The 26,480-nt window shown below is 41.5% G+C and overlaps 3 protein-coding genes across 9 annotated transcripts; 2 read left to right on the forward strand and 1 right to left on the reverse strand.

Annotated features, from left to right (window-relative positions):
- The first annotated feature begins 995 nt into the window (after nt 1–995).
- Nucleotides 996–3,196, forward strand: sat1a.2 (spermidine/spermine N1-acetyltransferase 1a, duplicate 2). The gene is made up of 6 exons (XM_029701373.1): nt 996–1,269; nt 1,443–1,494; nt 1,599–1,682; nt 2,107–2,208; nt 2,742–2,782; nt 2,916–3,196. The coding sequence occupies exons 1-6, from the start codon at nt 1,204–1,206 to the stop codon at nt 3,087–3,089; spliced, it is 519 nt and encodes a 172-aa protein (XP_029557233.1). The 5' UTR covers nt 996–1,203; the 3' UTR covers nt 3,090–3,196.
- A 337-nt stretch (nt 3,197–3,533) lies between these two features.
- On the reverse strand, nt 3,534–11,326 carry apooa (apolipoprotein O, a). Of its 2 annotated transcripts, XM_029701371.1 has the most exons (10): nt 11,232–11,326; nt 9,891–9,992; nt 9,663–9,782; nt 9,064–9,096; nt 5,200–5,254; nt 4,975–5,070; nt 4,611–4,702; nt 4,340–4,420; nt 4,113–4,198; nt 3,534–3,835 (listed from the first exon to the last, which is right to left on the reverse strand). In XM_029701371.1, exons 1-9 carry the CDS (start codon nt 11,238–11,240, stop codon nt 4,148–4,150), a joined length of 639 nt encoding a protein of 212 aa, XP_029557231.1. In that variant the 5' UTR covers nt 11,241–11,326; the 3' UTR covers nt 3,534–3,835; nt 4,113–4,147. The 2 variants fall into 2 exon arrangements, with proteins under 2 accessions (XP_029557231.1, XP_029557232.1); XM_029701372.1 differs by lacking the exon at nt 9,064–9,096.
- c19hxorf58 (chromosome 19 CXorf58 homolog) lies at nt 10,577–25,470 on the forward strand. Of its 6 annotated transcripts, none has more exons than XM_029701366.1 (8): nt 10,577–10,820; nt 11,939–12,047; nt 13,807–13,901; nt 14,092–14,197; nt 22,672–22,803; nt 22,956–23,179; nt 23,976–24,135; nt 25,116–25,470. In XM_029701366.1, the coding sequence occupies exons 1-8, from the start codon at nt 10,762–10,764 to the stop codon at nt 25,341–25,343; spliced, it is 1,113 nt and encodes a 370-aa protein (XP_029557226.1). In that variant the 5' UTR covers nt 10,577–10,761; the 3' UTR covers nt 25,344–25,470. The 6 variants fall into 6 exon arrangements, 4 of the variants coding, with proteins under 4 accessions (XP_029557226.1, XP_029557227.1, XP_029557229.1 ...); XM_029701367.1 differs by lacking the exon at nt 10,577–10,820 and adding an exon at nt 11,476–11,812 and having other exon boundaries at nt 11,917–12,047; XM_029701369.1 differs by lacking the exon at nt 10,577–10,820 and adding an exon at nt 11,478–11,812.
- The last annotated feature ends 1,010 nt before the right edge of the window (nt 25,471–26,480 follow it).

The following is a 26,480-nucleotide window of genomic DNA, read 5'->3' on the forward strand; positions in this document are numbered from 1 at the left end:
GGAATCTTATAAAGTGATAAGAATTCCTTATAATTAAGTAAAAAGTTGGCTCACCAATAGGATATTATTTCGGCACCAATATTCTAAAAACAAATGAGTATTTTTATACAATATATCCCGATTATCCTATATATAATATCTGTGTGGATAAAAATTATGCTTATAAATTAAAGACCATGACAAGAAAAACTGCCGATGAAAAGCAGTTTCACTGGAACTTTGTCAATATTATAATTGCAAACCAACATGAAGTTAAGGCAACCAAAGGTAGAGAAGACAGACATGATGAGGAATACAATTCCATATAGAAGTTGGTCTTCTTAGGAATTGTTTTATCCAATTGATCCTAAAAGTATTATTTAAGGTAGTAAAGTCCAGAAAATTCAGCCCACCATACTCGTGTGTTCATTACAACAGTTTTCCTAATGTAATGGGTACGGTTTCTCCACAGAAAGTTGAAAAGCATCGGGTCCTACTCCTTGCTTATTTAACCGTCAAAAAATAACCGTCAAAAAATAAATTGAGCGCCATATGTTAGCCTAGAGATACCCTCAGCCATGGTTATTAGGACTCTTCCTTTAAAAGATAAATCCCTCTGTAGCCATTGATTTAGCTTCTTTGGGGTTTTTTTAATAAGAGGGTTAAAATGTAGTAAGCCTCTAGACTTCTGATTCTTAGTACCGGTAATGGTTATGGCTAAATATGTAAGTTCTTCTTTCACTGGAATACGATAATATGAAGATGTCACACAATCTTTGACAGCCATGAGTTCACATTTACTAATGTTAAGATATAGACCAGATGCTTTGGAAAAGGATTGTATCACATTGATCGATATGTGAATTTGGTTGGCGTCTTTCAGAAAGTGTAGTATCGTCAGCCAGCTGGCTTATAATTAGCACAGCTCATGAGTCATGGGAAGTAGAGACCCGATGACGTCAACCGTTATTTGTTAAGCTATTTTCCCGTTTAGTCTTCCGGGATGTGATTGTGACGCGTTTACAGAACGTGTTTAAAAGAGGGTGAAGCGCTCAACAAAGTCAGTAGCTGCCAGCGACCAAAGCGAATGTAATTCCGCTCGTACTGGAATCCCAAACGTATTGCAGGGGGGTCAACTCCTAAGAAGCGGATGAAGAAACAGGTTTTGCTTATTTTCACATTCAGAGGACTTGTTAGAAAAGGGAAAAAGAGTAAAAAAAGAAAATGTCAAATTTCATATTACGGAAAGCCGAGCCCAAGGACGTGTCAGACATATTGCGACTCATAAAGGTAAAAGGATGCGTGTATGTATGTATGTATGTATGTATGTATGTATGTATGTATGTATGTGTTTAAATCTCCGTAGTTTAAGTTATAATCACAGACATAGCCTAAGCATGTTTTTCAATATTATGACATTTGACTTAACAACAATACTTTTTTGTTATTCCCTATTATTTCAGGAACTTGCGAAATTTGAAAAAATGGAAGAGCAGGTCATCTTGACCGAGAAAGGTAACGTTAAGTCTACTTGTATGTGTGTAATTGCTGATTATTGTAAACATATCAAATGTTTCCCCAACAAATCAGAAGTCCCTGACTTTACAATTTACTTTCAGAACTACTAGAGGACGGCTTTGGGGATCATCCATTCTACCATTGCGTCGTTTCAGAAGTTCCTGAGGATAAGCAGAGCTCAGACGGTAAGCCATGTTGTAATTCTGTTAACAGAATGTCAGATCGTAAGGAAATGGTGCAAAGGTTTGACAATCAAGATTTTAAACATTTATGGCTAGTAAAAAAAAAGAACGGAAGCGCTGCTGAGGTACACAATAGTACGTGTTGGTAGACACAACACAATGTATGGTTAGTGTTGGTGGACATAACTCAAAGTGAATCATGATCTGGAGTTTGGAATTTAATGTTCTCAATTCTCGGAGGAACTCCTTTTAAATCCTCAGTGATATCATAACTAGGGCCCAAGTTTTTCCTGACCATGAAAATCCCCTTCATCATAACACAAAAATATAATACTCAATAAGCCAAGTGGGATTTTGTCAGATCCTAGTAGTTTTACACAAACACTTACCTGCTGGTTTTGATGTGGATGTTTTCACTGTGTTTTAGGATACACTGTCATTGGGTTTGCCATGTACTACTTCACCTATGACCCCTGGATTGGGAAGCTTCTCTACTTAGAGGACTTCTATGTGATGAAGGAGTTCAGGGGTAAGTCTATGATGGTGTGTTACATCAAAGAAATAGGGTTGGTTATATTTGTCCTGTTTCACACATGTATAAGTGTGTGGTGTGAAATGAACTGCGTTTTTTTGCATATCCCACACCCTCAAAGGGAACGTCACAGCCAGGGATCAGCCATTATTGACACCCTCGGAAAGGGGACATCACAACCAGGGATCAGCCATTATTTACAGCGACCTTGGAGGAATTAGGACAGGGTTTCCCAAGCTCGGTCCTCGGGACCCTAAGGGATACACATTTTGTTTTTTGCCCTAGCTGAATCAGCTGTGTAATTAGGTCAAAATCCAAAACGTGCACCCCTTGGGGTCCCGAGGACCGAGTTTGGGAAACACTGGGTTAAGATTAAGTGCCTTGCTCAAGGGTAGATTGTTTGGTTTTTCACCTAGTCGGCTTGGGGATTCGAACTAGAAACCTTTCAGTTACTGTCCCAACGCTGGCAACTGAATCAGGGTCCATGGATCCAGGGCTTAACTGCCTATCTTTTGATCCTGTTTTCTCAGGTTATGGTATTGGGTCCGATATCCTGAAGGTTCTGAGTGAGGTAAGTCTATAGGACATTTTGCAATCAATTTACTGAACGCATAGATCAGTCCAGCCTATGGAAAACTCCCATCCTATAGTCAAGGCTTTATGATGACCCTGTCTAACTTTGTTTAATGTCCTCCCTTCCTCAGACGGCAGTTAAGACTCGCTGCAGTAGCATGCACTTCATCGTAGCAGAGTGGAACAAGTCGTCTATAGAGTTCTACAAGCGCCGTGGAGCCTCAGACCTGTCCGATGAGGAGGGCTGGCGACTCTATGCGATTGATAAGGATGACCTGCTGAAGATTTCTGCAAAGAAACGATAAATTCAGCAAATGACCACTGATTACTAACGGCAATGCCTTCCCTTTCGTTTGTTGATGTCAATGTTCTTTAAAAGAAATATGTATTTCAATAAATAAATACGAAAACAGTTTGTTCAACTTCTTCCTGCAAGACCTGTTATACATCTGGGTGGTTTTGAAACTCGAAGTCAGCACGTTTCATTTACTCATGTCTGATAATGGTACCTTCCATAAGCAAAAAGGAGAACTATCCTAGTCATGTGACCTTGTACTGGAACATAGATTTCAACATGAATCAGCATGTATAGATAGTTTATAAATGGCTCGACGATAACGTCTGGCTCAGAAGGAGAAGTGTGTGCTTGTTTATGGAAGGACAGACTTCTTAACTGTCTTGTCAAACAATGTTTTTCTTCACGTAGTTGTTCTCACACACGCTTAGGGTGCCTATGTACAATACCTCTACAGTTTTCGGTGGCCTTTTATTTTAAAATCCACGCTGTCAATATAGATCGTACAATATAGATTTTATTCCGGTCTACATAAATACATTCAAATCACAAAGCTGAACCTTCACTACATAAAGTTTAAATGTTTGTGATAGGTCCTGCCTCCTCCTGGGTAAATGCCAGAGAAAGGCTAGTGCAAAAGCTGGTCATTAGAGTCGCAAATGGGAGCGAGCCTAACCATGACTTATGGTAGCATACATTGGGAGGACCTGGGAAGACTGCTAATCCTGTTGTCACGGTCCTAGTATCACAACGTATCTGAAAAGAGAGAACTCATCGTTAGCCTTTTATCTACAAGACTTTGCTAGCATTAGCACCTGATCTGTAAAGTACACTGGTTTGTTCTCTGCTATCACAAAAAAATATCTTAAAGTTGGTATAAATGTTAGTATAAAGGATTTACAATGAATTGACAACATTTTGTGGCAAGTTATTGGGGTGTTACATAAACCTGCAGGTTGACCACTAGGGCAATGATTAAAGTGTTGCGTGCTGGCAGGCTGTTATTGTGCAAAAATGTTCAGGTTTCTTGTACCTGCTGCGATCAGGGTTTGGCCTCTGCAGCTCTTCTCATCTGGTTTCTTCTGGTTTATTTTCCTCTGGTTTCTCTTTTTTCACTTGCTGTGGAGGGATTCATGGTAGGATGTGACAAGTCAGAGTTGTCAACCCATTACAAATAATCTGTATTGATCTGCACAGTAATTCTGTACCATCTCTATCCTCAGGATCAAACTAGTTTTTGACCTGACAGGATGAGCTCACCTTCCCCTCCACTGACTTGAAAACCTTCTCTACGTTAACGTAGCCCTGCAGGGCAAAATCGTACAACGAGTCTCCTGTGTTCTGTGGGAAGGAGGGGGACCGAAAAATAGGTTTAAGCAAAATAGTATACATTAAGAATCAAACATCACAGGATTAAGAATTACCCTACAACACTGTCTTATGTCTTGGTATGGAACAATATGCATTATCTCCCACACAAGTAGGTAAAAAAACACAACATATGACATACAGTATTGACACGCTAACTCACCTTGGCGATTGATGCGGCTCGCTGGGGGTAGTACATAGTGTAGCCCACAGCCATCAGTCCTGCAGGATAGATCAGCTTCTTCACCCTGGAGCCTAGAAGACAGAGGAGAGAGGACCACATAGACTATTTTTTTATTCAAGGAGATTAGAAACAAGAAAAGGAAGCCGGAGAGGGCAACAGGAAGCAGCAGTAGGTTTGAGATTTGTACCCCGGCCTTGTATGGTCTGGAGGCTACAGCTCTACCTCTAGATCAGCCTCTGGCACAGAGACTCACAGAGTGCTTGCTTAGCACAAGGACAAGTGGATAAAACCCCAAAAACAGGGCACTTTTCATCCAAACCCAAAACTTACACCCACTATTTACCTCTTGCAAGAAAGAGTCCAAGGATACCAGCAAATCCAATGACCCCAGCCCGGGGGTAGAATTCAGCAGGAGGGTTTTGCAGGAAAGTGAAAGTCTCTGAAACAACAGAAAGTAACTCTGTTACCAAACTGAAACTGACATTCTATTTGTACAAATGAGTGTACATTACAGTAGTATGAGTAATGAGTCCACTTTATGTGTATCATGGGGTGTGTGTTCTCTTACCATTTCCTAATTGGATGGCACTTTCAACCTTGGGCATCACTTTTCCAATGGCACCCTGAATCCCACAGGAGAAGAGGACAGTACAGTGAACACGTAACGTACATCAGCTCACATCACCCAATCTCTGCACCTTCAGAGCCATTCAATAATGGATAAATGTTTATTTTTCATTGTTACAGAACAAGTTGACATTTAATAACATGATCATACGATATTTCACAGTAATCTTCAATTCAAGTTTACTGTGTACTTGTGATGCTTTATATTGTTTGTACTGTGATTGTTATAGTGGTAGTATAACTAGTGGTTGTGTAACAGGTGTAAAATATACTTTATGTATTTCACTGAAAATCACTCATATTTATTTTCATTGATTATTTTATGGTTCTTTTGAGATGTATTACACTACTTTCAAGGATTCATTATTTTATTTATTTTCTAAATTGTGTTGATGTTGATGTCATCAACGGGAGCCATGCTTTTACTCTTCAGTTTGCTCAAAGCGTGATGAGGTGAGGCAAATATACTTGTGCATGTTAGTCCAGACGGCAGCATTAAAGTTTGCCTTGCATTGTATCCATTCCATGCAGCCATTAAAAGAGAGACAACCGGCAGAATTGTGTCCAGAGCCTTCCCTTCCACCTACACCTCACCAGAACACAGCACAGAAAGGTACCGGTACAGAACCGGTTACAGTAGGGCTGCCACGCCCTTAGAACCCTCATACAGTTCTGTTTGCCTACGAAGAGACCTGTCTTTAATTACCCTGTAATAGAGTCAGAATTACCTACAATACAAAGGTTTATTTGACTGTTCACAATCACTATTTGTAAATTGGGTTTTACAGCCTAAAGCACAGGTCAATCTGTCACCCAGTAGGGAGCTCTAGTTGAAATATCAACCAACAGCACTTTGTGTACCATTGAAACGTTGTAAAGACATTCTGCACTGTAAAAGAGCAACTACCAATAAAGTTCCAACCACTGCACTTTACTGACAAACATGTGCTGTATGTTAGTGAGCTGCTTATCTCCTAACTGAAGGAACCAATGGGGCAAAGGTCAGATGGGTGACTTAGAAGCAGTGATAACAGCCACAAACAGAAGCTTCTAGAGCAGAAATGGAACAGCCTGGCCGAGCAGAAATGGAGAGGCTGAATGGGTTTAAAAAAATTATTTACAGAGTACTTTACCAGTCTTTTAGACATAACAACTAATCAGCTGAATCTCAATCCCTCCCTGTGAGTTTATGATGATTGTGAGTGTTATAAAAGCGCACAACAGAACGGTGTACAGTCTATACTCAGTTTGTTGTTTTTATGAAATAGTTTTAAATCAGAGGTAAAGTTTGTATTGCTACAGATTCCGCGACCCGGTCAGCCTTTACGGCTGGGACAGCAAGTTTGTGTCCCGGATTCCTGTTAAGTAGCAGTTAGGTGCTAGCCATCATGAAAACGGAGCAGGCTAACGGCTAACGCTGACAGAGCTTGCCCACCAGTGTTTTTATCCAATCCTGGGCACAAATCAAATCAAATTTTATTTGTCACATAGGCCGAATACGACATGTGTCGTACCTTACAGTGAAATGCTTACTTACAAGCCCTTAACCAACAATGCAGTTTTAAGAAAAATACCTTAAAAAAATAAGAAATAAAAGTAACAAATAATTAAAGAGTAGCAGTAAAATAACAATAGCGAGGCTGTCACGTCCTGACCAGTAAAAGGGGTTATTTGTCATTGTAATTTGGTCAGGGCGTGGCAGGGGGTGTTTGTTTTGTGTGTTTCGTTTTTTTTTGTTTATGTTCTATATTTTCTATTTCTATGTGTATATCTAGTTTTCTATTTCTATGTTGGTTTTTTTGGCAATGACCTCCAATTAGAGGCAGCTGGTTGTCGTTTTCTCTAATTGGAGGACATATTTAGTTGGGTTTGTTTTCACTTGTGTTTTGTGGGTGGTTATTTTCTGTATAGCCTGGGAGCCTTATGGAACTGTTATCGTCGTTTGTTTATTTTGAGTGTTCTTTAAATAAATTAAGAAGATGAGCACTTTACCCGCTGCGCCTTGGTCCAACCCTTACGACGCCTATGACAGAGGCCATATACCCGGAGCACCGGTACAGAGTCAACGTGCGGGGGCACCGGTTAGTCGAGGTAATATGTACATGTAGGTAGAGTTATTAAAGTGGCTATGCATAGATAATAACAGAGAGTAGCAGCAGCGTGGGGGTGGGGGCAATGCAAATAGTCTGGGTAGCCATTTTATTAGCTGTTCAGGAGTCTTATGACTAGGGGGTAGAAGCTGTTTAGAAGCCTCTTGGACCTAGACTTGGCGCTCCGGTACCGCTTGCAGTGCGGTAGCAGAGAGAATAGTATGACTAAGGTGGTTGGAGTCTTTGACAATTTTTAGGGCCTTCCTTCCCCCAACAGACAGATGTTCAGCTCAACTCTGCGGCCCATGGGAGACGACACTCGCAAGGCCTAGGAGATCGGGGGAGCAGTCTGGCCACCCTTCATCGATCTGAGAAGATGTGATCCAGCTATCAAACAGCTTTGCCTCGCTTGAGACAGACCTACCAGCCCCGAGAATCAGCACGGATCCTGAGTGTATACCAACAGCCGGCGGCCGCCCAGTGACACCCCCTCCCCCCACCCACCACAGTTCAGCAGGTCGCTTCCTCATCGGATTCCATCACGACCACCATTATTGTGGGCAGCTCAATGGTGAGAGATTTTGGCCTGCCCTAGATCTGTGGACCGACCAAGGTCCACTTTCACCCAGGAGCTCGTGTCCATGACATCAACTCCCTCCTGCCCACGGTTCTGACCAACTACTCCAATATTGACACCATCATCACATGTAGGTTTTAATGACCTTCATTTTAGGTGATTTGAGGATCTGAGAGAGAACTACAAAAAAAAATTCAACACCCTCGCTAGCACAGGGAAGATAATAATTATCTCTGGCCACCTCCTTGCTACCGAAGGGGTTTGGAACGTTTCAGCCGACTCTTTGCCCTGAACGAGTACCTGCAGACTATTTTTTTAATTTACTGTGGGAGCAACCATCACTTTTTAAAAGAGACAGGATTCACCCTAACTGCAGCTTTTTTTTTACTAATGCTTTCAGCTGTAATGACATTTTGTTTGGTGACTTTGGGTCTTTTGAGCATCGTCCTATACTGTTTAAATGTCAGCCACCTGTGCTGGCCAGAATGCTCTATAGGCCAGCAAAGCACTGCCCACTTTCTTTACTGATTTTTATCGGAACTATTGTTTATTGTCCTTGAGAACTGTGATACAATCATTGTGTTGGGCGATTTTAATATTCATGTTGACAAAGAGACTGACCAAGGCCATTGAATCTTTTGAGCTTTATGGACTTTATCCAACATGTTACTGGGCCCACCTTTATTTAACTAGGCAAATCAGTTAAGAACAAATTCTTATTTACGATGACTGCCTACCCCAGTCAAACCCAGATGATGCTGGGCCAATTGCGCGCCGCCCTATGGGACTCCCAATCATGGTCGGTTGTGATACAGCCTTGAATCAAACCAGGGTCTGTCGTGATGCCTCTAGCACTGAGATGCAGCCCCTTAGACCGAAGCGCCACTCAGGAGCCCAAAAGAGATATTAAAACCTATTTTTAGCATTGCTTTTCCTTACGGTCTTTTTTAATTGTTCAGTTTGTCATTCATTTGTTTTTTTAATCTTATTTGTTGTGTAGTAAATATTTCAGCTTTTATTTTCATTTTATTTTATTAGTTTTTTCCTGCAATGCACATTATGTTGCATTCCATGTCTGAAATGCACTGTATATATAAAGCTTGATTTGAATTATGTGTGAGTGGCTATGGGGGAGTACCTGAACATTTTCCACTGCTGAATGGCTTGTTTGCTGAAAGGGGAGCAGATCATTGGTGTGATCACAGGGGCAGAAGCAGAGCAGCACAATCATGACTAACACTTCATTGGAGAAAGACAAAATAATTTCAACATGTGCAATGATTATTGATTGCATGGAATCAACAGTAAATGTTTACTGGCCATGGTGAAACAGGATGTAAAATAGCTCTAGTAAATATTAACTGGTCTCTGGGAAAATAAGTACTGTTCATACTCAAAGAGAAATCAAAGATGAATTGATATCAGTGAGACCTACTGTAGTTAATATTTACCAGTCACAACTAATCACAGTACATCTTTGCAGGGGTGCATTGTAAAATATGCAAAAGCAGCTGGGATGATAAAGTAAAGCAGTGCAAAAACATTTCACATTTCAGTGCACATGTGAAGTTATTTTGGAGTGAGGCTGGGCTATCAGACATGAATCTTGCCTGGAGTTGCATATCTAAACAAACACCCAACAACTGTCCTTATTTTCGGCTAGAAAAGACTGTTCCTAACAGAGGAAAGAATTACTATCACCCAGTAGCTCACAGGTGAGTAGGGTTATCAATGTACCTGACACCAGGTAGTGTAGGGCTCTGCCAGTTTCCTTAGAGTGGTTACACCTTGCTCCAAGTGCCCTATCTCCGGCTCCACATAGCGGAACTTCTGCTGTGGTATAGTGTAGAGGGAGAGCTGTAACAAACAATATGGGTCAGTTACCTCATCCCAATGTGGGCTTGCCTCAGATTGGATGTATGCTGAAAGACTTCAGAAAGTGTGATTGTGCGCACAATGCGGTACCTCATCTGTATTTAAGGTGACATTTGGATTGTCCTTGGTGGCAGCAAACACAGTCCCTGAAATCAGGTATAGAGTTCCAGGCACAGCAGCCACACATGCTACCTGGGAAGACACAGAATGACTGGGACATCAATGGGGCATTTCCATCTGAGACTTACCCCACACCAGTGTGTTGCCAGCGTTTATGTTAACGTAAGCTCAAGTGTTATTTTTTGGGAAATGTGTTTGACACAAGACTTGGGGCGAGCAGAATCAACAACCTCTGCATCATCAAGACAGTTGCTTTGTGAGAAGGTGTTAACAGTGGAACGTGTTAACCCATGTTCACTGTTATTTAAATACAAGCTGAAAAGTACCAAGCATAGTCAAAGCAGTTCCACTAAGGCCATGGCCCAGTGAGAAACGAGCTGGGCCGTGGAGGTGGAAACAAAAGTTTGAGCCTTTTTGGTAAAACACCAGGGTAAGTCTCAGGTGTAAATTCGCAGTTCGGTCTACACCCTCTCACACAAAGATGGTAGGTCTCGCTGTGAGTAACGTGAATCGAGTCAGCCAGGCTATTACCTAGTTAGGGCCATCACAATGTTGCAAATTTCACCTGTCAAGCAGTACATTCAGACCTGGAAACACCAAAGGAGTAGAAGCTAGAAGTTGTAATGGAATTGACAATTTTGGCCCTCAAAGTCTTACAGAAGATCAATGTCGCCATCTAGTGTAAAAAAAAGGTATATTGTTCATCGTATTAAGTTGGCATGTGACAATACCGGTATATCGAGTGTCTGTCTAGTTCATGAACTTCTAGCCTAAAGCAGTGGTTCCCAAACGTTTTCGGTTACTGTACCACCAACTGAATTTTGTTCTGCCCAGAGTACCCATGAAGTACCCCTTCATATGCTCTCATGAGTCTCCTCAAGTACCCCGTGGAAAGACCAAGTAAGGACCTACAGCGTGTGGTAAACTCAGCCCGAACGCGTGTGAAAAACTAGCTGAGGTATCTAACTTTCGACTTTAGTTGGCTGTGCATGAGTGACAAGACACAGCTACCTCAGAGCGCCAGAAACTCTAAGTATCAGTATGAATGACTCCGACATAATGAAGAAAAATGTATACTGTGTTATGCATTTAATGCAATGCCCTTGATAATCATGGTGTCTTGCTCGCTGTCCTTACGCCCTCTGTGCTTCACCGGGGGATCGAGTCCCCTTAATTTTATTGAAACAGATCGCTATTCAACTAAAACAGTAAATTAACAAAACACATAATAACTCAGTGTGGACTGAATCGGAAATAAATTAATTTCCAAATAGTAAGTTATTACGTAGTACATAAAGTGTATATTCTCACCTTGTACATGATCCTTTTTTACCGTGCCAAGCTTCGAGTACTTACGGTGTCCGAAAGGGAACATGCTGCTCCTCAGGTCGCATTCCAATCCGAAACTCGCTATCTTCCCTCAGCTCTTGTTCATCTCATTGGCCGGTGTTCTCATAATAAGGCCAATGACTAACCAGATAATTACTTGATAATAAACTATTTGTTAATAAACACGTTATTAACACATAAGAATGCAAAGGTCGAAAATCTGTTTGTAATTTTTTGGGGGCTTTATTCATTGCTATCTGGGATCCTTGGGACGTCCCTATCCTCATTGAAGTTGACATTGAAAATTATTAAGGTAAGGAAGGGTCCCTAACCGATTTAAAATGGTTAGGATTAGGAAAGGTTAAAGTTAGGCTAAGAGTAGGAGTTAGGGTATGGGCGTCGCAACGATTCCGTATAGCACCAACGCTCTGCTTAGCGCAGGAAATGTGTCTTTACTTTGGCTCGTGAAGTTAGTATTCTAATCGTCCCTTAGCAACTCGTCTCTAACAAGATACAACACAGGCAGAGGCAACAGCATTGCAGGAGTGGAAAATGGAATATGGGTAAGGGTCCGGTCCGTAGATTAATTGTACAAGACAAGGCCTCGCACATGATAAAGTCTGCTTCTGTTGTTAAATGTTTGACCTTGATATATTCTGAGTCTCAGATTATGAATTTACATCATGCAGATTCAATCAAGAGGAGCGTGTATTTGCCGCGAAGAAGATCCAGACATACTGGAGGTCTCACCAAGACAAGAGACTTTTCCAGCTGATGTCGCTCACTGTTCGTGCTGCTGTGAGTGCTAGAGTTGCAGCCTGGCAGCCTTACTGATCAACACAACATTGCAATTCAGATTTAAAATGATCATAGGCTAGATAGCCTTAATATGAACTCAATTATATAGGCCTATTGGTGGGGAGCTGTGTGAAAATCTGATATAATCATTATATCAGATGTTCGCTTATGCACAGTGGCTTGCGAAAGTAATCACCACCCTTGTAATTTTTCCTATTTTGATGCCTTACAACCTAGAATTAAAATAGGTTTTTTTTTGGGGGGGGGGGGGGGGGTTGTATAATTTGATTTACACAACATGCCTACCACTTTGAAGATGCAAAATATTTTTTTGTGTGAAACAAAAAAGAAATAAGACAAAAAAACTGAACTTGAGTGTGCATAACTATTCATCCCCCCAAAGTCAATACTTTGTAGAGCCACCTTTTGCAGTAATTACAGCTGCAAGTCTCTTGGGGTATGTCTCTATGAGCTTGGCACATCTAGCCACTTGGATTTTTGCCCATTCTTCAAGGCAAAACTGCTCCAGCTCCTTCAAGTTGGATGGGTTCCGCTGGTGTACAGCAATCTTTAAGTTATACCACAGATTCTCAATTGGATTGAGGTCTGGGCTTTGACTAGGCCATTCCAAGACATTTAAATGTTTCCCCTTAAACCACTCGAGTGTTGCTTTAGCAGTATGCTTAGGGTCATTGTCCTGCTGGAAGGTGAACCTCCGTCCCAGTCTCAAATCTCTGGAAGACTGAAACAGGTTTCCCTCAAGAATTTCCCTGTTTTTAGCGCCATCCATCATTCCTTAAATTCTGACCAGTTTCCCAGTCCCTGCCGATGAAAAATATCCCCACAGAATGATGCTACCACCACCATGGTGTTCTCGGGGTGATGAGAGGTGTTGGGTTTGCACCAGAGATAGCGTTTTCCTCGATGGCCAAAAATATACATTTTAGTCTACTCTGATCAGAGTACCTTCTCCCATTTGTTTGGGGAGTCTCCCACATGCCTTTTGGCGAACACCAAATGTGTTTGCTTATTTTTTTCTTTAAGCAATGTCTTTTTTCTGACCACTCTTCCATAAAGCCCAGCTCTGTGGAGTGTACGGCTTAAGTGGTCCTATAGACAGATACTCCAATATCCGCTGTGGAGCTTTGCAGCTCCCTCTGGGTTATCTTTGGTCTCTTTGTTGCCTCTCTGATTAATGCCCTCCTTGCCTGGTCCGTGAGTTTTGGTGGGCGGCCCTCTCTTGGCAGGTTTGTTGTGGTGCCATATTCTTTCCATTTTTAATAATGGATTTAACGGTGCTCCGTGGGATGTTCAAAGTTTCTGAAATTTTTTTATAACCCAACCCAGATCGGTAATTCTCCACAACTTCGTCCCTGACCTGTTTGGAGAGCTCCTTGGTCTTCATGGTGCCGCTTGCTTAGTGGTGTTGCAGACTCGGGGGCCTTTCAGAACAGGTGTATATATACTGAGATCATGTGACAGATCATGTGACACTTAGATTGCACACAGGTGGACTTTATGTGACTTCTGAAGGTAATTGGTTGCACCAGATCTTATTTAGGGGTTTCATAGCAAAGGGGGTGAATACATATGCACGAACCACTTTTCCGTTATTAATTTTTTCGAATTTTTTGAAACAAGTTATTTTTTTAATTTCACTTCACCAATTTGTGAAACGCCAAGGGGGATGAATACTTTTGCAAGGCACTATAAGTGGGCCAAAAAGTGAGTCATTTGTTTTTGTCATGGCACTGTTCAGGAGCACTGTCTTGCACCTGCTATTCTCCGCCAACTCAGCCCCAGAGAAGCTGATCTGGTCAGAGATCCAAGCATGCACTGCAAGGTCAGATTCAGGTACCCCATCTGTAAACCTAATACCCATTTTGCTGCTATGATCTCAACAAGTGTAAAGATTGTCTGGTAAATCCAAATTAAAATGCTGACAGTAAAAAGCATGTGGATGTAATTATATTCAAAGAGACCTAATTGCATGCTAAACCTCACTAACACAGTAATGGGCTTGTTTTTGTTCTTTGGCTGATAGATTTTCAGGTTCCCAGTTCCCTCCATTGATTGTCTTCAAGATCTTCCACCTTGGTGGAGGAAGACAATATATTTCTGGAAAAAGAGTGTTCCGACCATCTAATCAGGTAAGCCTGAGAGAGACATCTCATCTTTCATAATATACTGTATGGGTCATTCTACAGAAGTGGTATAAATTGGGGGTTCAATTTTTTGTTGTTGTAACCTATTCCTCCCAAACGTCCAGCACAAGTCTTCCAACATATGTCATATAATACACACACACACACATTTTGTATTGCATATTTGACATTTTACCTGAATTGCTTACCACCCCACTAAATGTGTCACTACTGAAACTGTGACAAAGTTGCAATAAAGAGAGAATCATGCACAGTAGTGATCATTTTGATTAACCTATTACAGATTCATTTAATAAATTGTATTTGCATACCAAATTAACAAAATAGTAAAAACATGACTTTTAACCTGATTTTCTAAACCTTTAAATAAGCCATTGAGGGCTTCCACTATTTAAAAGTAGTCAACTGGGTGGGGATTCCTATGGGTTGGGAGTGATCAGCCAATGATCAAAGAGCTTTGTCTTCTTCAAATTGGGTTGCCTATGGTTTGGAGCCAAGACCAAGATTTATACTAGGACATTGGTCCCAAGATCCAGACCCAGTGAGTTAAGACCATGACAAGTTAAAAAACAAATTTATGTGATCTTGAGTGGTCTCAAGACCAAGACCACTAGATCAAGAGTCCATGGGTCCTTCAATTTGTAAGGGTAAAGTACAGTAGGGTAAAGTACAGTACAGCAAAGTACAGAACAGTAGAGCACAGTACATTAGAACACAATACAGTACCGTACAAATCAAATCAAATCAAATTTGTAACATACACCGAATACAACAGGTGTGATACAGTGAAATGCTTACTTACAAGCCCTTAACCAACAATGCAGTTTTAAGAAAATACCTAAAAAAAATTAAGAGATAAGAATAACAAATAATTAAAGAGCAGCAGTAAATAACAATAGTGGGGCTATATACAGGGGGTAGCGGTACAGAGTCAATGTGCAGGGGCACCGGTGTCGAGGTAATTATGTACATGTAGGTAGAGTTACTAAAGTGGCTATGCATAGATAATAACAGAGAGTAGCAACGGGGGGGGGGGGGGGGGGGCAATGCAAAACTCTGGGTAGTCATTTGATTAGCTGTTCAGGAGTCTTATGGCTTGGGGGTAGAAGCTTTTTAGAAGCCTTTTGGACCTAGACTTGGCGCTCCGGTACCGCTTGCCGTGCGGTAGCAGAGAGAACAGTCTATGACTAGGGTGGCTGGAGTCTTTGACCATTTTTAGGGCCTTCCTCTGACACCGCCTGGTATAGAAGTCCTGGATGATAGGAAGCTTGGCCCCGGTGCTGTACTGGGCCGTACGCACTACCCTCTGCAGTGCCTTGTGGTCGGTGGCTGAGCAGTTACCATACCAGGCAGTGATGCAACCCGTCAGGATGCTCTCGATGGTGCAGCTGTAAAACCTTTTGAGGATCTGAGGACCCATGCCAAATCTTTTCAGTCTCCTGAGGGGGAATAGGTTTTGCCGTGCCCTCTTCACGACTGTCTTGGTGTGCTTGGACCATGTTAGTTTGTTGGTGATGTGGACGCCACGGAACTTGAAGCTCTCAACCTGCTCCACTACAGCCCCGTCGATGAGAATGGGGGCGTGCTCGGTCCTCCTTTTCCTGTCGTCCACAATGTACAGCAAAGTACATTAGAGAACACTACAGTATAGCACATTATAGACGTCTATGGTGTTGTCCAACAGATGTCAATGTTTGTGCTCTTGGGGGGTTGAAGCCCCACTGCTGTCTATGAATCTCAATACTTTACAATTTTTCCTGAAGTGTGCACTTGTCCACTACGCACATATTGGTCCTCTGTAGCTCAGTTGGTAGAGCATGGCGCATTACACTTTAGATTAAAGATAGCCTCAATGGCGCTGCCCGTGCTGTCACAAACTATATACAGTTGAAGTCTGAACTTTACATACACTTAGGTTGTCATTAAAACTCGTTTTTCAACCACTCCACAAATTTCTTGTTAACAAACTATAGTTTTGGCAAGTTGGTTAGGACATCTACTTTGCATGACACAAGTAATTTTTCCAACAATTGTTTACAGACAGATTATTTCACGTATAATTCACTGTATCACAATTCCAGTGGGTCAGAAGTTTACATACACTAAGTTGACTGTGCCTTTTAAACAGCTTGGAAAATTCCAGAAATTGATGTCATGGCTTTAGAAGCTTCTGATAGGCTAATTGACATCATTTGAGTCAATTGGAAGTGTACCTGTGGATGTATTTCAAGGCCTACCTTCAAACTCAGTGCCTCTTTGCTTGGCATCATGGGAAAATCTTAAGAAATCAGCCAAGACCTCAGAAAAAGAATTGTAGACCTCCACAAGTCTGGTTCATCCTTGGGAGCAATTTCCAATGCCTGACGGTACCACGTTAATCTGTACAAACAATAGTGCGCAAGTATAAACACCATGGGACCACGTAGCCGTCATACCGCTCAGGAGGGAGACGCGTTCTGTCTCCTAGAGATGAACATACTTTGGTGCGAAAAGTGCAAATCAATCCCAGAACAACAGCAAAGGACCTTGTGACGATGCTGGAGGAAACAGGTACAAAAGTATCTATATCCACAGTAAAACGAGTTTGAAAGGCCACTCAGCAAGGAAGAAGCCACTGCTCCAAAACTGCCATAAAAAAGCCAGACCAACTGCACATGGGGACAAAGATCGTACTTTTTGGAGAAATGTCCTCTGGTCTGATGAAACAAAAATAGAACTGTTTGGCCATAATGACCATCGTTATGTTTGGAGGAAAAAGGGGGATGCTTGCAAGACGTAGAACACCTTCCCAACTGTGAAGAACGGGGGTGGCAGCATTATGTTGTGGGGGTGCTTTGCTGCAGGAGGGACTGGTGCACTTCACAAAATAGATGGCATCATGAGGGAGGACAATTATGTGGATATATAGAAGCAATATCTCAAGACATCAGTCAGGAAGTTAAAGCTTGGTCACAAATGGGTCTTCCAAATGGACAATGACCCCAAGCATACTTCCAAAGTTGTGGCAAAATGGCTAAAGGACAACAAAGTCAAGGTATTGGAGTGGCCATCACAAAGCAGTGACCTCAATCCTATAGAAAATGTGTGGGCAGAACTGAAAAAGCGTGTGCGAGCAAGGAGGCCTACAAACCTGACTCAGTTACACCAGCACTGTCAGGAGGAATGTGCCAAAATTCACCCAACTTATTGTGGGAAGCTTGTGGAAGGCTACCCGAAACGTTTGACCCAGGTTAAACAATTTAAAGGCAATGCTACCAAATACTAATTGAGTGTATGTAAACTTCTGACCCACTGGGAATGTGATGAAAGAAATAAAAGCTGAAATAAATCATTCTCTCTACTATTATTCTAACATTCCACGTTCTTAAAATAAAGTGGTGATCCTAACTGACCTAAGACAGGGAATTGTTACTAGGATTAAATGTCAGGAATTGTGAAAAACTGAGTTTAAATGTATTTGGCTAAGGTGTATGTAAACTTCCAACTTCAACTGTATATAGCATAAAGTATAATTTGATTTATTTATTAGTATCCCCAATTAGCTTCTTCCTCGGCAGCGGCTACTCTTCCTGGGGTCCAAACAGGAAGCAACACAACAAATAAAATAGATAATATACATAAATATACAAACATACATATCACTACATTTACATTACAATTTAGCCATTCAGCAGACGCTCCCATCCAGATCGACCCACAGCTTGGATGTTAATCTTAAGATAGCCAGGCGAGACAACCACATATCACAGTCGTATCCCAACCACGTATCACTTACATACAGTGCATTCAGAAATTATTCAGACCCCTTGACTTTTTCCACACTTTGTTACTTTACAGCCTTATTCTAAAATGTATAAAAAAAAATGTTTCACCCTCATCAATCTACACACAATACCCCATAATGACAACGCAAAACCAGGTTTTTATACATTTTTGCTAATAAAAAACTGAAATATCACATTTACATAAGTATTCAGACCCTGTTCTGAGTACTTTGTTGAAGCACCTTTGGCAGGGATTACAGCATCGAGTCTTCTTGGGTATGACGCTACAAGCTTGGCACACCTGTATTTGGGGAGTTTCTCCCATTCTTCTCTGCAGATCCTCTCAAGCTGTCAGGTGGCGTTGCTGCACAGCTATTTTCAGGTCTCTCCAGAGATGTCTCATTGGGTTCAAGTCTGGGCTCTGGCTGGGTCACTCAAGGACATTCAGAGACTTGTCCCAAAGCCACTCCTGCATTGTCTTGGCTGTGTGCTTAGGGTCGTTGTCCTGTTGGAAGGTGAACCTCTCTGGAGCAGGTTTTCATCAAGGATCTCTCTGTACTTTGTTCTTTTCATCTTTCCCTTGATCCTGACCAGTTTCCCAGTCCGTGCACCTGAAAAATATCCCCACAGCATGATGCTGCCACCATCATGCTTCACCATAGTGATGGTGCCAGGTTTCCTCCAGACGTGACAGTTGGAATTCAGGCCAAATAGTTCAATCTTGGTTTCATCAGACCAGAAAATCTTGTTTCTCATGGTCTGAGTGTCCTTTAGGTGCCTTTTGGCAACTCCAAGCGGGCTGTCATGTGGCCACTCTACCAAAAAGGCCTGATTGGCGGAGTGCTGCAGAGATGGTTGTCCTTCTGAAAGGTTTACCCATCTCCACAGAGGAACTCTGGAGCTCTGTCACAGTGACCATCGAGTTCTTGGTCATCTCCCTGACCAAGGCCCTTCTCCCCCAATTGCTCAGTTTGGCCGGGCGGCCAGCTCTAGGGAGAGTCTTGGTGGTTCCAAACTTCTTCCATTTAAGAGTGATGGAGGCCACTGTGTTCTTGGGGACCTTCAATGCTGCAGAAATTTGTTGGTACCTTTCCCCAGATCTGTGCCTCAACACAATCCTGTCTAGGAGCTCTACGGACAATTCCTTCAACCTCATTGCTTGGTTTTTGCTCTGACTTGCACTTTCAACTGTGGGAGCTTATATAGACAGGTGTGTGCCTTTCCAAATCATGTCCAATAAATTAAATTAACCACAGGTGGACTCCAATCAAGTTGTAGAAACATCAAGGATGATCAATGGAAACAGGATGCATCCGAGCTCAATTTCGAGTCTCATAGCAAAGGGTCTGAATCCTTACAGTATGTAAGTATCTATATTTAAAAAAAAATTATTTTTAATATATTAGACAAAAATAGTTTTTACTTCGTCATTATGGGGTATTGTGTGTAGATTGATGAGGATTTCTTTTTATTTATTCCATTTTAGAATAAGGCTGTAACGTAACAAAATGTGGAAAAAGTCAAGGGGTCTGAATCCTTCTGGAATGCACTGTATTACAATACATAATACAATGCAAAATACAATACAAAATGCATAAAAATGTCTGTGTGTCTCTTCACAGTCCCCGTCGTGCCGTAAGGTGTTCTTTTATCTGTTTTTTTATTCTGGTTTTATTGCTAGCTTGAGTTACCTGCGGTGACAAAGAGTTCCATTTAGTAATGGCTCTATTTAATACCATGTGTTTTCCAGCCTCTGTTCTGGACCTGGGGACTGTGAAGAGACCTCTGTTTGCATGTCTTGTGTGATACAGATGAGTGTCCGAACTGTGTGACAACAGTTTGAACAGAGAGTTCGGTACCTTCAACACATCACCACCTCAAACAAAGACCAATAGTGATGCAGTCAATCTCTCAACTTTGAGCCAGGAGAGATCCATGTCATTGGCATTCTCCCTTCGTGTACATCTAAGTGCAATACGTGATGCTCTGTTTTGGACCAACTGCAATTTGCCTTCTTTGCCGCAACTGACCACAGAACTGGACAGTAGTCCAGGTGCGACAAAACTAGGGCATGTAGGACCTGTCTGGTTGACTGAGATGTCAAGAAAGCAGAGCAACGCCTTATCATGGACAGACCTCTTTCCATTTTAGTAACCATTGAGTCTATATGTTTTGACCATGATAGATTCCTAGTTACGGTGCCACCCAGCAGTCAGGTCTCTTCAACTTACTCAATAGCCACATTATTCAATAATAGATCCAGATGAGGTTCGTTTTTGAGATATTTAGCTCCAGCCTATTGCTTGTTACCCATTCTAAAACTGACTGGATCTCTATGTTAAGGGCGTTAGTTATTTATTTCACTGTTGCAGCCGACGTGTATACTATTGAGTTGTCAGCGTACATGGACACACAGGCTTTATTCAAGGTTAGTGGAAGGTCATTAGTAAACACAAAAAGCAATAATGGTCCAAGCCGGCTGCCCTGCGGTACACCACAGTCAACCAAATTTGCATTAGAGAGGCTTCCATTAAATAAAACCCTCTGTGTTCTATTCGATAGGTAACTGTCCATCCATGATAAAGGCAGAGGAAGTTAATCCATAACACCTACGTTTTTTCAGCAATATGTTATGATCAATGATATCAAAGGCTGCACTGAAGTCTAACAAAACAGCTTCCACAATCTTATTATTGTCAATTTCTTTGAGTGCCCTTCCCTATAAGCATGCTGAAAGTCTGTTGTTAATTTGTTTTCTGTAAAAGAACATTGTATTTTTTCCAAAAGTTTGCTAAGCATCATTAACAGGCTGATTGGTCTGCTGAATGAACCATTATAGGGTGCTTTGTTATTTTTGGGCAGTGGAATGACCTTTGCCTCCCTCCCGGCATGAGGGCACACTCCACCTTCTAGGCTTAGATTGAAGATGTGGCAAATAGGAGTTGTAATGTATTCCGCTACCGACCTCAGTAATTTACCATCCTGGTTGTCGGTTCCATGTGGTTTGTCCTTATTTATAGATAGCATTTTTTTTTCACCTCTTCCACGCTAACTAACTTTGCGGAATTCAAAGCTACAGGGCTCGTCTTTCATTATTTGGTCCGTTATGCATGAATATGAAGGCTCAGCATTTGTTGTTTGCATGTCATGCCTAAGCTTACTAATCTTGTTAACAAAAAAGTTATTAAAGTGGTTGGCAATATCAAAGGGTTATGTTATGAATGATCCATCAGCCTGGAGCTGAGTTAGCTTTTCTGCCTAGAATTGAATGTACTCCAGAGCTTTTTAGAATTGAATTTACTCAAGAGCTTTTTGCTATCATTCTTTATATCATTTATCTTTGTTCTATAGTATGCTGTAAAACTTCAATTAAACACTGAGTCTCAAATAGCCGCCTGTCCCTTTTGATAGCCGAGCAATGGCACACAGTTCAGCAAATAAACGCCTGTTTCAAATAAGCGCTGGGTCTAAATGAATTGTTTACGAGGTTACCATGAATTACCATGAATTGTTTGCAAGGTTAAATGTTTGATTTGTTATATTAAATAATTCAGCAATAACAAACAAAAACTTATGGCAATCATCCGTTTTTATCGGCAATAAGAAACTGCTAGCCGTTGGCTGCTAACAGCTGAGAACTATTAGCTAACTGTGAAGCACAAAAAGTCAACTTCAGGAGTAGACCCCCAGAAATCAGCATAGTGGCGAAAGTAAGAACTGATGAAAATGCACAGTCAAAGCAAGAATCATTATTCTTATTTTTTTGTCATAGTAAGACAAAAGAAACGTGACACAGTGTGTAAATGATAACACGTTAGTGCAACAAATTAAGAAATGCATTAAATTGCTGTAAGTGAATGCTGGAATTAAACAATGAACTATGCAAAAGCTTCCCTGTGGCTCAGTTGGTAGAGCATGGTGTTTGCAACGCCAGGGTTGTGGGTTCGATTCCCACGGGGGGCCAGTACAAAAAAAAAAATGCATGAAATGAAATGTATGCATTCACTACTGGAAGTCGCTCTGGATAAGAGCATCTGCTAAATGACTAAAATGTAATGCAAATGAGCAAAAGCTGTGTGCATTAAGGAAATAGACACCTGGCTCAAATAGAAGCCAGCCTCTAATAAGCACCTGTTGTGTAGTGTGATTTAAGAAAATAAACATCTGGGCTATTAATTTAAGTTTTACGGTAGTTTGTTCTTCTTTTTGTTTAGTTATGTGATTACTCAATTATTTTATTTTTGCCAATCTGCTGTATTGCTAGACTTATTTGCCATTCTCTTAGCCACATCTCTCTCAGCCATACAGTTCTTCAATCATCATCTATCCATGGGGATTTGGCAGTTTTATCAGTCAGTTTCTTTATGGGCGCATGCCTGTCAGTAACCAGAAGAAGCAATTTCATAAATGTTTCAAGTGCAGCGTCAGGATGTTCCTCATTACACACATCAGACCAACAAATATTTTTCATATCTTCAACATAGGAATCATTGCAAATCCTGAACGCTTATGCACTATTTTAGGTCCAGTCTTTGGAACTGGTTTTCCTAGATATGATCACTACATCCGATGGATATGGATACTGCTTTTGAGTAGATTTCTGCAGCATTAGCAAAGATTTGGTCAATACAAATGGATGATTTAGCTGGTTCGACATGTCTCATATCATCTAAACCTATTTGTACTTCCATGTAGGCCACAACAGACACCTGCAGGATGATGGGAAATAGGATATTCATCAATCACATTATTGCTGATGAGATCCAGAGGCAAGGGAGGATGATTTCTGACACGTCTTATATTACCTGTATGAGGGACTTTATGCAGGTGAGATTGAGAACATTTTTGATAAGAGTAGTCTTCACATTCAGAGCATTTTGGAGCAATACTTTTACATCATACATGAAACAATTGTACCATATGCAATGGACATGATTTTCAGAGAAATCTGACACCACTAGTATGTACCATAATTTTAGTACTCAAGTCACCTTGACGAGCTACCTGCATACCTTGGAGGGCGAGAGAACACTTGGAGGTCTCTCTCTCTTCAAGGACTGTCACGAAACACCCTACAGTGGGATAGCTTGGAGGTGGGCGGGAAGGGCACTGTGGCAGACAGGCTAAGGCAAAAGCTGCTGCTGTTAGCGCCTCAAATTCCTTGCCCTCTGATTGGAGGAGCAATCCCACCTCGGATGCTCAGGTAAGCATAAAGACAAGCTCAGGAGGGCACTATGAGTGACATTCCCTACTGTATTAGGTCATTAATGTGGTTTCTTGCATTTACAACAGGAAGATATACTGTATACACTGAGTGTAAAAAACATTAAGAACACCTTAATATTGAGTTACATCGCCTCAGAACAGCCTCAATTCGTCAGGGCATGGATTCTACAAGGTGTCAAAAGCGCTTCACATGGATGCTGGCCCATGTCGACTCCAATGCTTCCCACAGTGTCAAGCTGGCTGGTTGTCCTTTGGGTGGTGGACCATTCTTGATGCACACAGGAAACTGTTGAGCGTGAAAAACCTAGTTCTTGACACAAATCGGTGCGCCTGGCACCTACTATCATACCCCATTCAAAAACACAAATCTTTTGACTTGCCGATTCACTCTCTGAATGACACACATACACAATCCATGTCTCAACTGGTCTCAAGGCTTGAAAATATTTGTTTTACCTGTCTCCTCCCCTTCATCTACACTGATTGAAGTGGATTTAACAAGTGACGTCAATAAGGGATCATTTCTTTCACCTGGTCAGTCTATGTAAAGTGACATTTTTTTATTTAACTAGGCAAGTCAGTTAAGGACAAATTCTTATTTACAATGACGGCCTCAATATGGGATCATAGCTTTCACCTGGTCAGTCTGTCATGGAAAGAGCAGGTGTTCATGTTTTCTACACTCAGTGTATATACACATTACTTGAGTAACTGTGGGTTTACTACTCATCCCAAATGGCATCATGATGGCAATAGTCTTCACTTGATCCTAGGTCTCCTGCTGCTCCCCCCTCTTCTGTGGTTTCTACAGCACGCCATGCCTCACAACCTGACACTAGCTCCACCCCCCTCCCCTCAACTCGCCGCTCTGCCCGAGCACGCATCACAGCTGCCCGCATGAGACATCTGTATATCATTGGGGGTACAACGAAGGTGAGTTTATATGCAACATATACTGAACAAAAATATAAATGCAACATTAAACAATTTCAAAGATTTCACTGAGTTACAGTTCATATGAGAAACTCTGTCAATTGAAATAAATTCACAAGGCCCTAATCTATGGATTTCACATGACTGGGAATACAGATATGCCTCTGTTGGTCACAGATAGCTTTAAAGAAAATGGGCCTCACAAGGGCCTCAGGATCAAGTCACAGTATTCAAATTGCCAATCGATAAAATGCAATTGTGTTCGTTGTCCGTAGTTTATGCCTGCCCATACCATAACCTTACTGCCACCATGGGGCACTCTGTTCACAGTGTTGACATCAGCAAACCAGTCACCCACACGACTCTATACACGTGGTCTGCGGTTGTGGGGCCTGTTGGACGTACTGCCAAATTCTCTAAAATGACATTGGAGGCGGCTTATGGTAGAGAACTGAACATCCAGTTCTCTGGCAACAGCTCTGTTGGACATTCCTTCAGTCAGCATGCCAATTGCACGCCACCCCTAAAAACTTGAGACATCTGTGGCATTGTGTTGTGTGACAAAGCTGCACATTTTAGAGTGGCCTTTTATTGTCCCCAGCACAAGGAGTACCTGTGTAATGATCATGCTGTTTAATCAGCTTCTTGATATGCCACACCTGTCAGGTGGATGAATTTTCTTGGCAAAGGACAAGTGCTCACTAACAGCCATGTAAACAAATTTGTGCACAAAATGAGAGAAATAAGATTTTTTTTTCCTCATATGGAACATTTCTGGGATCTTTTATTTAAGCTCTTGAAACATGGGACCAACACTTCACATGTTGCGTTTATATTTTTGTTCAGTTTATATACACACCATAAATTCTACTTTCTCAGATGTTTTTTGGGGTTGATCAATCAGCGCTGTGCAGTAGATAACAGGACATAGTAGAGGTAGCCTCGATTCCTGATGAGTTTATTTCTACATCGTTCTACAGGATGAGAATAATGAAATAACAGAGAAAAACCACAACCCAGAGAGAGGAGAGCAAGAGAAAGACATGGAAGGAAGTGTTGTAAAGCTTGAAGCACCCCAGAAAGTTTTGCCATTGGGATTGGAGGAAGACTCCCTCTCGGATTCTGAGTGGGAAGAGGAAGCAGAGAAACTCTGCTTGTGGACAAGGCAGCTTGCCCTGGATGATATGGACAATGTGCCATTCACCTGACCTAGAACTTCAACTTGAGCATGACTAACCCTAACCTAAAAAACATTTTCCACTCCTATGGCTGTTCATTTTCTCTTCTCTTGCTTTGCACACAAATCTAATAAAAATGCTTGTGTAAATTACAGTGTATTAGCCTACAACTGTGACTGTGTATTCTACTGCCTCAACCTAAGGCCTGGGCTTTCGTGCTACAGGTGGTAGAGCAGTAGCCTCCATAAGACTGGAAGACTGCGCCATAGAACTAAGATCAAGCCTGTCAGAATGTATCCCTTTTTATTTTACCACTACAATCTGTTATTAGGACGAAACTGAAAAATAACAACTCATGTAGAAAGTAAACATCCACACCTCAATGGTACCAAGTCAGGGATGGAAACTGGTGAGGGCCCAAAAAGGTGACACTTGCTAAAAAAAATCCCTGCTAGGGGGAAATAATCCCCCTCACTCACACACAAGTGTTACGGTCAAGTTCGGCTACACTGCACATTGTTACATTGTACACTTTCTGCCTGTGGACATCTGTTCTACAATGTGCCAGCAGAGCATAATATCCTTTGTTGGCATAATTGATCTCTTTCAAGCAGAGAGTACACCTGGCATACCCCTTTTTATCCACTGTATTGAAAAAGTGAGAGGGAAAGTGTGTGGTGTTCCATAAGCCAGGTCCAGCTTCAGCTACACTTGATCCCTGAATCGACTTGTTTAATAAACAACGCCTCATTTTCACCTAATTCTCTCATTCTGAAAATTAACCAGATAGTAGTTAGTTTGTTAGCTAGTTAACATTTCACACAGATTGCCAGGGTCCAGTAAGCAACTAACGCGTTATAACTTGAGGAATGGCAAGGAGTCGTATACCAGTAAATACTATAGTGAATTGGTTAGGTTACTAACGTTAACTCATCTAAGTTAGCTATCTGACTTTATTAGCCAGCTAATTTCACACCATAAACTAAATTATTTGATCAGTTGAATTGGCTAATGTTGCTCAACATTTCTCTGGCTAGCTAACTGTTAGGCGGAGCAGGACAGGGGACCCCAAGAGCAGACTCAGACCAAGAAACAGGGATGAATGAACCATGGTATTTATTGTAACAGAGAGATATGGAGTGCAGATACAGGGAAACTTGAATGAGT

The sequence above is a fragment of the Salmo trutta genome, chromosome 19 (assembly GCF_901001165.1).
Source record: "Salmo trutta chromosome 19, fSalTru1.1, whole genome shotgun sequence".
Taxonomy (NCBI): Eukaryota; Metazoa; Chordata; class Actinopteri; order Salmoniformes; family Salmonidae; genus Salmo; species Salmo trutta.